At 42.6% G+C, this 13,884-nt stretch overlaps 1 protein-coding gene across 1 annotated transcript in view; it reads right to left on the bottom strand.

The window, feature by feature from the left end:
• Positions 1–7,254: 7,254 nt before the first annotated feature.
• The window catches only part of LOC110836425 (cytochrome P450 4C1), a 23,244-nt gene continuing 16,614 nt past the window's right edge, over positions 7,255–13,884 (bottom strand). The window contains exons 6-12 of the mRNA XM_022077595.2: positions 12,842–12,911; positions 11,646–11,772; positions 11,060–11,141; positions 10,072–10,181; positions 9,739–9,807; positions 8,230–8,398; positions 7,255–7,924 (exon numbers count right to left, since the gene is read on the bottom strand). Coding sequence (XP_021933287.2) covers positions 7,572–7,924; positions 8,230–8,398; positions 9,739–9,807; positions 10,072–10,181; positions 11,060–11,141; positions 11,646–11,772; positions 12,842–12,911 — 980 coding nt within the window. The 3' untranslated portion in view covers positions 7,255–7,571. The remainder of the gene's footprint in view (positions 7,925–8,229; positions 8,399–9,738; positions 9,808–10,071; positions 10,182–11,059; positions 11,142–11,645; positions 11,773–12,841; positions 12,912–13,884) is intronic.

Below are 13,884 nucleotides of genomic sequence, written 5' to 3'. Positions count from 1 at the left end.
GAGTAGGATGGTTTGGATTGATCTGGCTCAGGATATGAATGGATTTATTTGGCATTTCAAGGACTCTGTTTGACGCAGGTAGGCATATTGCATTTTCAGAAAACGTCGTAGTGCAAATTACCCATATCACAGTGGAAGAATGGTCTAAGGAGCATTAGTGCAACAACGACGTACGTTATTCGGATGTCAGTGAATTTTTTGCTGTAATTTATATTTTAAACGACGTTCTTGGTATTCTATTACGTATCTTTACGTCTTTTTTGGGTTATCGTGCCACGATGGGAACTCCTTGATCATTCATCGTGGTAGAGCGGTCAGATGCTTTGAAGTTGCTGCCCTGCTCGCGACACGCCCTGTCCTGTGGGCATTTAAATTGCATAAGCGCTTGAAAATACTACAGGTTAGCCAGCCTAATCAGGTAGGTATAGTTGCCTGTATGTCTGGATGCAGCCCGAGTAGGAACAGAGCCCAGGCACACCCCAGAGCTACTCGTGTCGTGACCCTGGGGAACAGAGTGTGAGTGTCGTCTAATTTATCGCACCACAAACTCCGTGGAACAGAGGCGTTCTTCAGTAGTTGGTGCAGTGGATTTCTGGGGCAGCCGCTTAATTGGGCCAAAGGGTTTTGGTCCCGATGTGTCCCGGTTTAACAGGAATCCGCTGTATTCCGTTCGGTTAGCCAAGAAATTCTCCCCGTCTTTTATGGGGCCCGGAGGTCCGTTATCGTGTTCACAGTATTGTCTAGGTTAAATATGTTGATGGTTTGATGAATAATAATCTCAGCTGCAATGTCATATCGCCATGGCGTTGTTGTCTTTGTAGCCCTCAGCTAACGAGCTAAATAACCAACCAACCAACCAACCAACCAACTAACTAACTAACCGATGTTTCACGATGGACGTGGGGGAGACGCGAAGAGACCTCAATGCGACGCTGAAGTGTTGAAACTGTCACGTGATGGCTACTTTGCAACATTTCTGATTTCCTGACCGACTGTTGCCCTGGAAACCGACTTTTCAGAAAATTCTTCGTCTTGTTCTTAGTTCGCTCCATAGACATCGTTAAAAAAGTGGTGCAATACAACATTAGTTCAAGGTGTCTGTCTTCTGGGTTGTAGCGCCGCCTCGTAGTCTGGTATAAGTTTACCGACGTCTTAGAGGTCCCTGCTGCCGCCATCACCAGGGCGATGAGTCAAGCCCTGATGATGGAGGCAGCAAGGACCTCCGAAACAAGCCAGGAAACCTCAGATCGTACAAATTCAGTACAGATTCGCAGACTTCTTTTACGAACTTCGGTTGCTGTCTCTGAAATGAAGGTTCTTTTTGTGGATGGAGACATTGTGACGAAGCAGAAAGCTAGTTGACGCATGAATGTGTCCACTTCCTCTCTTAACTCTTCGTTCGTCAGCTTGACGTCGTCGAGTGACGCCTCCAGCAGAAGATCCAGGAACGATTTCCTCTTGCAGTCGCCTTGAAACATGAAACAGCGTCTCCTTTCATGAACGATGACCTTGTGGGTTGCAGCCAAAGTCACTTGAACCTTGAAGAAGGAGATAGTGTTCCGCCGACACACTGGCGTACAGCCAAAGTACGTCAAAGCAGTGCGACATCGGTCGTCGTCAGAAGTTCAAATACTGATTATTTTGACAAGTTTCTAGCGGTCAGAACGCTGGCCTTGTAAACCTGGGGTCCCGGGGGTGTCCGAATTTATAACTTATGTTGGGCAAGGCCGTGGTCTAGGAAACACGGAGTTTTCCTCCGGGGCATCCAAACAAGCGGTTAGAACGCTGGCCTTGTAATCCTGGGGTCTCGGGTTCGATTCCCGGCGGTGCCCGAATTTATAACTTGTGTTGGGCAAGGCCGTGGTCTAGGCAACACGGAGTTTTCCTCCGTGGCATCCCAACAATTACTCCATTCACACACAGAAGAAGGCAATGGCAAACCACTTCTGGATCATCTGCCAAGAACGTATATGAACAGGTCCCAGTCCGAGAAAAGGATGGAAGGATCCTGTTCATATGGACCTGTCGTCAGACAGAACACTAAATAATAATAAGATGAGGTGGTCTAGCGGTTAGAACGCTGGCCTTGTGATCCTGGGGTCTCGGGTTCGATTCCCGGCAGTGCCCGAATTTATAACTTGTGTTGGGCAAGGCCGTGGTCTAGGCAACACGGAGTTTTCCTCCGTGGCATCCCAACAATTACTCCATTCACACACAGAAGAAGGCAATGGCAAACCACTTCTGGATCATCTGCCAAGAACGTATATGAACAGGTCCCAGTCCGAGAAAAGGATGGAAGGATCCTGTTCATATGGACCTGTCGTCAGACAAAACACTAAATAATAATAAGATGAGGTGGTCTAGCGGTTAGAACGCTGGCCTTGTGATCCTGGGGTCTCGGGTTCGATTCCCGGCAGTGCCCGAATTTATAACTTGTGTTGGGCAAGGCCGTGGTCTAGGCAACACGGAGTTTTCCTCCGTGGCATCCCAACAATTACTCCATTCACACACAGAAGAAGGCAATGGCAAACCACTTCTGGATCATCTGCCAAGAACGTATATGAACAGGTCCCAGTCCGAGAAAAGGATGGAAGGATCCTGTTCATATGGACCTGTCGTCAGACAGAACACTAAATAATAATAAGATGAGGTGGTCCAGCGGTTAGAACGCTGGCCTTGTAATCCTGGGGTCTCGGGTTCGATTCCCGGCGGTGCCCGAATTTATAACTTGTGTTGGGCAAGGCCGTGGTCTAGGCAACACGGAGTTTTCCTCCGTGGCATCCCAACAATTACTCCATTCACACACAGAAGAAGGCAATGGCAAACCACTTCTGGATCATCTGCCAAGAACGTATATGAACAGGTCCCAGTCCGAGAAAAGGATGGAAGGATCCTGTTCTCTGATCACCTGTAAATCACATGCTACAGGGAGTTCTAAAATATACAGTGTGGTGCAGAAGTCAGGGCACGTTTTAAGTGGTTATTTCTGTACGACTATATATTTGATCACTTTTAATGTCTTAAAATATATCCGAGTAATTTTAGGTTCGTTAAATGTGCCAAGAAATATATCGAATAAACAGCCGCGGACAGTCGATAAGGGGTGGTCCTCAAGACGTGTGGTTGGGCGGGTGGCCAACAACTGCTTATCGAAATTTTACGCGAAGCATGGGATCTGGACAGTTTCTGTGGATCGACACTGTCAGTGTAAACTAATTTTAGCCACTTGTATTCCTAGTTTCTTGTTTCTCAAACACTGTGAGTGCGTATACAAAAATTAGCATTAAAATATTAAAATTTTGTTTTTCAGGAAGAGTTATGTGCTGAGATGAATGAGAAGGTATTAAAAATTTTCAACCGCGTTAAACAATGCCGTACCAGCTTTATAGTTCATTTGTCGAGAACCAGCGAGGACTTTTGAAATGTCGTCAAGGAAACAAGAAATGACAATAAATGTGCGTCCCGTTTACTCACGCGCTGTATATAAAGGACGCTGTTCAGGGGATTAGCTTTATAAAGGACGCTGTTCAGTTATCGTCGTCACAGTGATCGAATGCTGGAACTATATGCTGTGTTTGGTTGAGGAAATCAAACACTGATGCTTCTTGGGATGCATAAATGTAGGTAGAAGGATGATATTAAAATTGGTGTTAGATAAATCTGTTTCAAAGTTGTGAAGCACATAGTATCGTGTTTACAGTAAGTGAATGCATTGACAAAGCTGTGTATTTAACGAACACGGAAGTTGTTTGTCGTCTGATTTGCTATCTCCCGTGTAAACAGAGGTGACAAGTGGATGTGAGCAGGCCCGTTCCAAGCCACTGATGCAGGAACCTGTAAAAGTGCCCTTTTTCTAGGTACTAGCTGCTCGTCCTGCTTACATAACGTATGATGCAATTGTTTCCAGTTGCCTGAATTAAAAACTGGGATTAGATTACCGAGTGGGTACTTGAAATGACAAAGCCAGTTCCAGGTACACGTACAAATGTCCAGTTAATTAATGAGTTGTCCTGAAATTATTATTCCACATTGACAATACGTGCTGGCAAGGACAGCCAGTGGTCTTAAGGTCAGCCAATACAGCGTGTTCCTCAAACTTTCAGTTAGGGCTAACAGTCCCTTGCAATAACAATTTTATAAACTGTTGTTAAAAAGTGGCTCTCCCTTGAGTAGCTGAAGACATGCCAGCTTATCAAGAAGGACTCTGCTCTCAGAGAAAGAGATATGCAGCGTCTGCTTGGGATGGAAAACACGAGAAATTTATACGAAATTCAGTTTGAGATACGGAGGGCAAGAGACCATTTGGACGACCAGGCATAGATGGAAGGATAATATTAAAATAGATCTTAGTATGAAGATTTCTGTCTTCTGGGTTGTTGCGCTGTGTAGTCTGGTCGATGTTTACCAACGTTTCAGAGGTCATACTGCCTCCGTCATCAGAGTATGAAGATTTCCGTCTTCTGGGTTGTTGCGCTGTGTAGTCTGGTCGATGTTAACCAACGTTTTAGAGGTCATACTGCCTCCGTCATCAGAGTATGAAGATTTCTGTCTTCTGGGTTGTTGAGCTGTGTAGTCTGGTCGATGTTAACCAACGTTTCAGAGGTCATACTGCCTCCGTCATCAGGGCGATGAGTATGAAGATTTCTGTCTTCTGGGTTGTTGCGCTGTGTAGCCTGGTCGATGTTTACCGACGTTTCAGAGGTCATACTGCCTCCATCATCAGGGCGATGAATATGAAGATTTCTGTCTTCTGAGTTATTGCGCTGTGTAGTCTGGTCGATGTTTATCAACGTTTCAGAGGTCATACTGCCTCCGTCATCAGGGCGATGAATATGAAGATTTCTGTCTTCTGAGTTATTGCGCTGTGTAGTCTGGTCGATGTTTATCAACGTTTCAGAGGTCATACTGCCTCCGTCATCAGGGCGATGAGTATGAAGATTTCTGTCTTCTGGGTTGTTGCGCTGTGTAGTCTGGTCGATGTTAACCAACGTTTCAGAGGTCATACTGCCTCCGTCATCAGGGCGATGAGTATGAAGATTTCTGTCTTCTGGGTTGTTGCGCTGTGTAGCCTGGTCGATGTTTACCGACGTTTCAGAGGTCATACTGCCTCCATCATCAGGGCGATGAATATGAAGATTTCTGTCTTCTGAGTTATTGCGCTGTGTAGTCTGGTCGATGTTTATCAACGTTTCAGAGGTCATACTGCCTCCGTCATCAGGGCGATGAATATGAAGATTTCTGTCTTCTGAGTTATTGCGCTGTGTAGTCTGGTCGATGTTTATCAACGTTTCAGAGGTCATACTGCCTCCGTCATCAGGGCGATGAGTATGAAGATTTCTGTCTTCTGGGTTGTTGCGCTGTGTAGCCTGGTCGATGTTTACCGACGTTTCAGAGGTCATACTGCCTCCATCATCAGGGCGATGAATATGAAGATTTCTGTCTTCTGAGTTATTGCGCTGTGTAGTCTGGTCGATGTTTATCAACGTTTCAGAGGTCATACTGCCTCCGTCATCAGGGCGATGAATATGAAGATTTCTGTCTTCTGAGTTATTGCGCTGTGTAGTCTGGTCGATGTTTATCAACGTTTCAGAGGTCATACTGCCTCCGTCATCAGGGCGATGAGTATGAAGATTTCTGTCTTCTGGGTTGTTGCGCTGTGTAGCCTGGTCGATGTTTACCGACGTTTCAGAGGTCATACTGCCTCCATCATCAGGGCGATGAATATGAAGATTTCTGTCTTCTGAGTTATTGCGCTGTGTAGTCTGGTCGATGTTTATCAACGTTTCAGAGGTCATACTGCCTCCGTCATCAGGGCGATGAATATGAAGATTTCTGTCTTCTGAGTTATTGCGCTGTGTAGTCTGGTCGATGTTTATCAACGTTTCAGAGGTCATACTGCCTCCGTCATCAGGGCGATGAGTATGAAGATTTCTGTCTTCTGGGTTGTTGCGCTGTGTAGTCTGGTAGATGTTAACCAACGTTTCAGAGGTCATACTGCCTCCATCATCAGGGCGATGAATATGAAGATTTCTGTCTTCTGAGTTATTGCGCTGTGTAGTCTGGTCGATGTTTATCAACGTTTCAGAGGTCATACTGCCTCCGTCATCAGGGCGATGAATATGAAGATTTCTGTCTTCTGAGTTATTGCGCTGTGTAGTCTGGTCGATGTTTATCAACGTTTCAGAGGTCATACTGCCTCCGTCATCAGGGCGATGAATATGAAGATTTCTGTCTTCTGAGTTATTGCGCTGTGTAGTCTGGTCGATGTTTATCAACGTTTCAGAGGTCATACTGCCTCCGTCATCAGGGCGACAACCCAGAAGACAGAAATCTTCATACTCAACGCTGTGAAAACCTCAAATCTTACAGATCTTATAATATTTTTACACGTTTTTGGGACATAGTGTAGATGTATGACTGTATGTTGCGCGTTACATGAAATACGGACATATAATTTGGAATTCGTATGAACATTGCAAATAAATTAATGACTTATTCACTTACAGACCACAAATTGATTGGCTGTGGATTAAAACGTTACTCTTTTTTTTTTATTACCACGTGCTTGTATATCATGCGCTATTGATCAAGTTCTCAATAAAGGCGCTAGATGGCGCTGATGTTGTAGTTTGTAAGTGCTGCTGCCTTTTGCTAGATTTTACAACTAGCAGCGTACTTCTGAAGGTGACGTGTTAAAATTATCTCCACATGTTCCGGCCCCCTAAATTGACTATGGTCTATGAAGTACTGAGTTTATATTTGATTGGCTAGTTTATGTTACATAAAAAAACAGCATTTTAATTCTTAAAACAGCATTTAAAAGAAAAATGCATTAATTACATGAGTGCAATGCTTCAGTCAGCCGCTGTATATTATAAATTGCTTACAGGGAAACGAAAGATTTTGGCTGTAAAGCCTAAAGGGTACAAACCACTCAGAAGAATAATATTAAAATGGATCTTAGGGATATAGGGTTGGATTCAGCTACCCCAGGACAGGGGCCAGAGGTTGGATCTCGTGATCTTGAGTAGCCGAGTGCGCAATAAGATATTCAGAAAGGACTCTGATCAATGGAGTTGATTGTGGGTGTGAAACTTGGTCTCTGACCTAAAGGAGTTTATCTCAGAACTTGATAATGAGGAGGTTATTTTGGCAGCAGAAAGGAAGTAACAGATGTTTCGTAATATTTACTTCTACAAAGATTGAACGAAGAAATATAATCAGGATGCATCATCAGAGAAGCTTCATACTGGATAAATGAGTATTTTATATATTTATATATGTATTTTATTACAGTAACATAATTTTTTTTTTTTGTATATTGCACTGTTTAATTGGGAAAGCGACTAGGTATGACTTCACAAATTATGTCTGTACCATCAATAACAGCGCGTGAGATAATTTTCAAAATGTGATTAAACATAACAACAGCAAAATTGTAAACCTACGATTATGTTCGTGATGTCATCGGAATGTTTTCGTGGTCATGTACAGTCGTCGAATGGTTCGGTATTATACTTTGTGCGCGCATTTTGAAGAATCTCAGTCCCCGCTAGGAGCGCTGGCGGCAGTCACTTCATGCCAACATTCCTCAGAGATAAACCTAACCTCACTCCATTTTCTGGTCTCAGCACGAGCTCGCTTAACAGAGCGACGTCCTCTCTCTTGTCAAGGGAACGCAGTTTGTAGTGACGTAGAATGTAGGAGAGCACCGTCTTCTCCTCGAGCAGGGCGAACTTCTGCCCTATGCAGTTCCTGGGGCCTGCGCTGAAGGGGATGTAGGCGTAGGGGTGTCTCTTTGATGCCCTCTCCGGCAGGAAGTTGTCCGGGTCGAACTTTTCGGGGTCGGGGAACTGATCGGGGTTCCGATGGAGGAAGTATATGTGAAGATGCACTGTGGAGCCTGCAGGCACTATGAATTCACCTGATAAAAGAAAATACTTGCAGTGAATTTGGTACCTACCAGTGGTTTTGCTGTGGGGATTTACGTATTCGTGTATAAGAAGGGATGAATGCAGCAAAACTTTAAAAAAAATCCACTAAGAACTTTATATCCGATAAAGTCGTTCCAAGTGACGAGATATTTTCTTTCTGCTTTTAATATAATTTAATATTCTCACTTATGTTACTCTGCGTGTACTTCTGCGTTATGTGACGGGACGAATGGTCATCGCTAAATTTATTTTGTCCGACAAAAGTTTTTGTATTGTTTCAAGAAAATTTTTTTACCCATCTTAACATCTTCATTCAAAACTCTTCCAATACCCGGAACACTGGGGTACAATCTTAGGGTCTCTTTGATGACCCTCTCAAGGTATTTCATCTCGTTGAGGTCCTTCATCGTTGGAGAGCGGTCAGACCCTTGGAAGATGCTCTTCTGCTCCTGGTACGCCTTTTCCTACGCACGCATCAACAAACAGCATCAGTAAACAATATTATGTATAAAAAGTAAAGTTTGTCCCACTATACGCCATGTAGGCGCTTGGGGTGAGTGGAGGTATAGCTCCTCTCTTCCTTGACCTCGGCACTAGATGGGGGTGAGTGGTCAGCATCACGCCCCGGCCGGCTTTACCCCCGGGAAAGGACCCCGGTACCCATTGTAGAGGAGGCTGGGTGGGCCCCAGAGCTGGTCTGGACGCAGAGGCTAGAGGAAAAATCCTGCCCCCATCGGGGATCGAACCCCGGTCGTCCAGCCCGTAGCTAGTCACTATACTGACTGAGCTATCCCGGCTCTTTAATATTATGTATATATATTATTTAAATCTTGTCCGTCTTAATCACAATAAATTCTTATTAAATATTAAAATATTACTATAATTAACATTTAAAATATTTAAAATATTAAATGATGTTCTTTATCGAAATATTCGATTTACATTAAATGTTAATTATTGTAATATTTTAATATTTAATAAGAATTTATTGTGATTAAGACGGACAAGATTTAAATAATATATATTTATTATATCACAATATGACGCAACTTTACCATCTCATGAATATTATGTATCTTAAAAATCTTCATTGATGGAGATTATCTACTATGTTAACATTCGGTAACCTTTTATTTTGTAGGACTCGAGGTGGTGGGTCTGGAGATGAGCGCTCTTCGCCCTGATGATTGAGGCAGCAAGGACCTCTGAAACTTCTACCAGACTACATGGTGCAACAACCCAGAAGGCAGCCATCTTCAGTCTTATATTTTGTCCACAAAACACATTCACGGTTCTCTTTAGGATAAGTATAATTAGCGGATATCTTCATAATTATCAGATTTATAATTTAATCAGGCCTACCGTGTGTTTTCTTACGTAAGTGACATCATAACCTTAACAGCTTTACGCTTATCAGAATGACGAGTGGTCAAAGTCTGGATATTGTATAACAAAGTGATCCTATCCACTCCATGACTCAAATAAGATGTCTTAACTCTTTTCCTGTTCTTAAGAAGGTTTCTGGGGAGCTTACCACACTTCGAGCAGTCCCTGTGGGATTTGCGGTAGGCAAATTGTCAGCGAGACGCTCCTCTGACTGACATTAATTCGTACGTCGTCAGATATCAAAATGACCGCGGATATTGACATTTAAAAATTCATGGTACGATTTGGTAATTTTTTTGAGGAAAACTACGGAAGTCAGGATAGCCAATCTTCAGACAAGAATTGAAACCCCAGATCTCCTGGAATCGCAGTTTTTGGATCGTCTGTGTGTGTTCCTATTACTTGTTTATCTGCGCACCTGCACATCAGGATGGAGACCCAGCATATAGAGCGCCCAGCACATCCCAGCGCTTGTCGTATCATGGCCCTAGGGGACGAAACAAAATCACAGATGTGAAAAGCGAGCCTGATATTGGCTTCATATAACTTCATATCTTTTAAAGACAACAGTCTTCTGGGGAAATGTAGCTTACAGTCTGGTAGACATTGACCGACAGATGACGAAGGCCGTACGCTTCACCGAAACGTCAGTATCTACCAGAATGCGTGGCGCATCACCCTAGAAGGAGGCCGTCTTCATATTCGCTGCCACGAAAAATTGCATCTTTCCTAATCCTTTCCTTTTACCCACCTCAAACATGAAAGTGTCCACTTCTTCTCGTATTTCTTCGTCTGTCAGCTTCCTGCCTCCTTCAGAGACATCTAGTAGCATGTCCAGGAAAGCCACTCGCTCCTTCCTGCCTGCAAGAGCGTGTCTAATCTGATCGACATTTACCCAGTACGTTAAGTAAAATTAATTCAATTATAAAATGTAACACAACACGAAAGCATTTTTAACATTTTATCAGAAATGTCTCACAACTTAATGATGACCCATCTGCCTTTGCATTGGAGCTCAGTCGTCTGTCCTTTGGTACAGGCGAGATGGAAGGCAGTCCCCACCTAATGGTACCTGAACCTTGTCGTGGTGGTGGGGCTTGAGTACCTCAGTGACCCCAAGAGCTACTGGTAGGGGCTCCCTAGTCAGATTGGTCGAGGGGGAGAGGTCAGACTAAGACAGGTACCCTGGTCCTCCAGGTTGGGGGTTGGTCGCAAGGCTAACAACCTTGCACCATAAAAAGAAGATGTTTCAAAACCTCGATCAAAGCCTCGAACGGACGGACCTAACAGAGAACTGAATGAAAGAGAATTGAAGAGGCCATGGACTGAATATGGACCGGAGAGCCATAGAATAAGAAGAAGATTGAAGCCAGTTATTCATCTGAAGGGACTGATGAAAATCATGGAAGGTCTGACGAGAGGATGGAACCAGAGTTTGTCCTCAATATATCAGAAGTGAGATCTCTGGTTCTCGCAGTGATGCGTAGGAAGGTGACCGTCTTCTGGAGTCTTTAGACCACGCAGTCTGGAAGAAATTGGTGTCGCCTTGAGCATGGAGGCGGTAAGTACTTCCGAAACATCGGTCAGTTTCTACCAGACTACGTCGTGCAACACCTCAGAAGACAATCATCTTCTAAGTCAGGCGTGTTATGGCAGTGGACGTCTTTTGGGATCCGAGTTTCATATATGGCGGGCAATGTGTGTCGCAGTTTGAAAAGTATCTCTCCACCGTGACCTACCTATTTCGTAGTCTTCGCTGACACCCTTGTCCTCCGTCCTTTGGCTCTTGGTCGCATACAGAGACTTCTTTTCCTTAATCACCTGCAAAAGCACAGCGCGCAAAACTGAGATATGACGCTTATGGAAGTACGAACATGTTTTCAATTATGACCTCAAGTGTCCCTCCGCGGTGATCTCTGACAAACCTCAGGCAGCGAGAGAATTCTGAACGATGTATAATAAGTTTAAATTTATTAATCGATACCAAAATGTAACTACAATATATGAATGTGGCATGTGAATGTCATAATAGCGCGACAGCGTTGCGCTCTTAAATTACATTCCTCCTTTTTATAGGGCACAAATATAATTTTTTTTCTCGTAAAGTTTAAACATAACCTAAATATCATCCAGATTCAGATTTGATTAAATTGAAAGAAATTTAAATTAGATGAATCAGTCCTCGTTTTATGTAGACGCCAAAATCAAACCAGCTATGTAAAATATTTTGCTTTCTGTAGGCAGAATTGCGAACGGAGATTATTTTACACCGAGGTTCAGAATTCTGACTGTGACCGACAATCAAAAATGAACATCACTTTATACCTTGTTTGTGAAGCTGTGTAGCAGTGTCAGACGCTCATTGTACTTCTTGCCAGCGGAACTCAGTCTGAACAGGAAATCTGGGTGAAGCCAAGGGCGTATCATCCGGAATATCGTGACCTCACTCAAACTACGACACGCGAATTGGATGAGATTTGACAATGAGTTGTGACGCCATGTTTGTAGATACGAATTTTTGAAAAAATATATACTACCTTCATGTTCAGGATTGAAGATGGAGGCAGTATGTTCCTACAAAATGTTAATATATGTCCATGGATCTTAAGGGTATCTATTTTACAGTATTATAACATCTAAGAGGTCATATATGGGGCTTTTGTTGTACTTGGAAGAAAATTATATTTTACGCAGAGATTGAGGTTATGTGATCCTACTTGGAAGAAAATTATATTTTACGCAGAGATTGAGGTTATGTGATCCTACTTGGAAGAAAATTATATTTTACGCAGAGATTGAGGTTATGTGATCCTACTTGGAAGAAAATTATATTTTACGCAGAGATTGAGGTTATGTGATCCTACTTGGAAGAAAATTATATTTTACGCAGAGATTGAGGTTATGTGATCCTACTTGGAAGAAAATTATATTTTACGCAGAGATTGAGGTTATGTGAGATGAGGGTGCTAATGAAAATACGTGGACACAGAAGGGATGAAGTGACAAAACTGAATAATGGGGATGTTCATAATTTGTACTCATCACCAAATATTATTAGAATGATGACGATGGTTGGGGCATGTAGCATGCACGGGAGAGATGTAAAAAAAATACAAAATTTTGGTTGCAAAAGTTGAAGGCAAGATACAATTTGGAAGGTCTCAGTATAGATTAATAATGATATTAAAATGGATCTTAATTAATGTCGTGAGAGTTACTGTAAAATTTTGGTTCCATAAAAAGCAGTGGAATTAGCTTCTTAAGACGGACTATGGAGTTAGTTGCATTTTTTTATTTTAGATTTTATTTGGGGCACCGCGTATTTTAGAATATCATGAGTGCTAAGCTGGTATCGGCAGACACAGTTTGTAATATTGCTCTAGAAATTGCTTTTTGAAGGTGGCTGTCCTCGGGTACCTCCTGCATTCAACCCATAAGACAGAATTTTTCATACTCTTTGCCATGAGAACGTGCAAAATTACTCTCCGTTTTCAGCACATGCAGTCTGGATGATGACTCACTCGTAAATTGCAGAGACGTAAGGCGAATCTAAGTCTTCTTGAGCGTAAACTGGGGTCCCCATTGCAGTTTCTGTAACACAGTCACACGTTCTGTAGTTCAGTGGGGCTCAGTCCTTCAGAAGCGTAAAGTAGGACCACGCAGGAGAACAGGGAAGGCAAGGGTTCATTTTCCCACCGCCTTCAAAATGTTAAAGGAAAAGAATAGATTTAAATGTCGACGTAAAAGTTTGTTTTCGTGTTTCACCTTCCGAAAACAACTGACTCACTCACATGAAATTATGTACTTCAGTCTTCAGCGAATGCTGACTTAAGTATTTCATTTCTCAACTTGCAAAAAAAATGTTTAAACTAATGAAATATGCGTTACTTGGGTAACATTCACAACATTTTAATGATCATTTAGTGGTGAATACGTATTTATTCTAAAGGATCTTTGTGGCCTATTTTAAGGTATGGTCTCAGCAATCAGCGAAATGACTGAGGAAAACCGTGAAACACACACTTGGCAGCCTGAATTGAAAGAAGGTATCTGTAATAAACTTTTATACTGATAACATTCTCTGCTTTATAAATTAGAGATTTTTTAACCTTGAATAACGTCTATAAAATCAGACGGAAACTGTAAGACGTAACTTCTTCAAACGCCAATAACTCGAGACGTATGTAAGATAGAGAATATCAACCTATATGTAAATTAAAGAGTAAATAAAGCTTTTTCTACATGATGTTTACTTTATTCTATAAATAGTTGAAATAATTACCCAAAACATGTAATAACTGTACCCTCGTTCCTTAAATTCAACCGCTCGCCACGTCTAAAGCGTGAGAGTTAGATCTCGACATATTGCGAGTGAAATACGTAAATAAACACGAGATTTTCGAATTTGCAAACAGATTTCAGCTAACTCTCACGGTTTAGGAGTTTTGGCCATTTATTTCGTAACAAAGAACGGTTCTAGAGCGAGTGTGTTGAGTACATGACGCAACACATAGACAAGATGGCGGCGGATGACGTCACGTATAGACAAGATGGCGGCGGATGA

Source organism: Zootermopsis nevadensis, unplaced genomic scaffold, assembly GCF_977971745.1.
Source record: "Zootermopsis nevadensis isolate Lab colony 2312 unplaced genomic scaffold, Znev_1.0 Znev_ptg000004l, whole genome shotgun sequence".
NCBI lineage: Eukaryota > Metazoa > Arthropoda > Insecta > Blattodea > Termopsidae > Zootermopsis > Zootermopsis nevadensis.
Note: the sequence above shows the minus strand (reverse complement) of the source record. Positions and strands in the feature narration are given on the sequence as shown.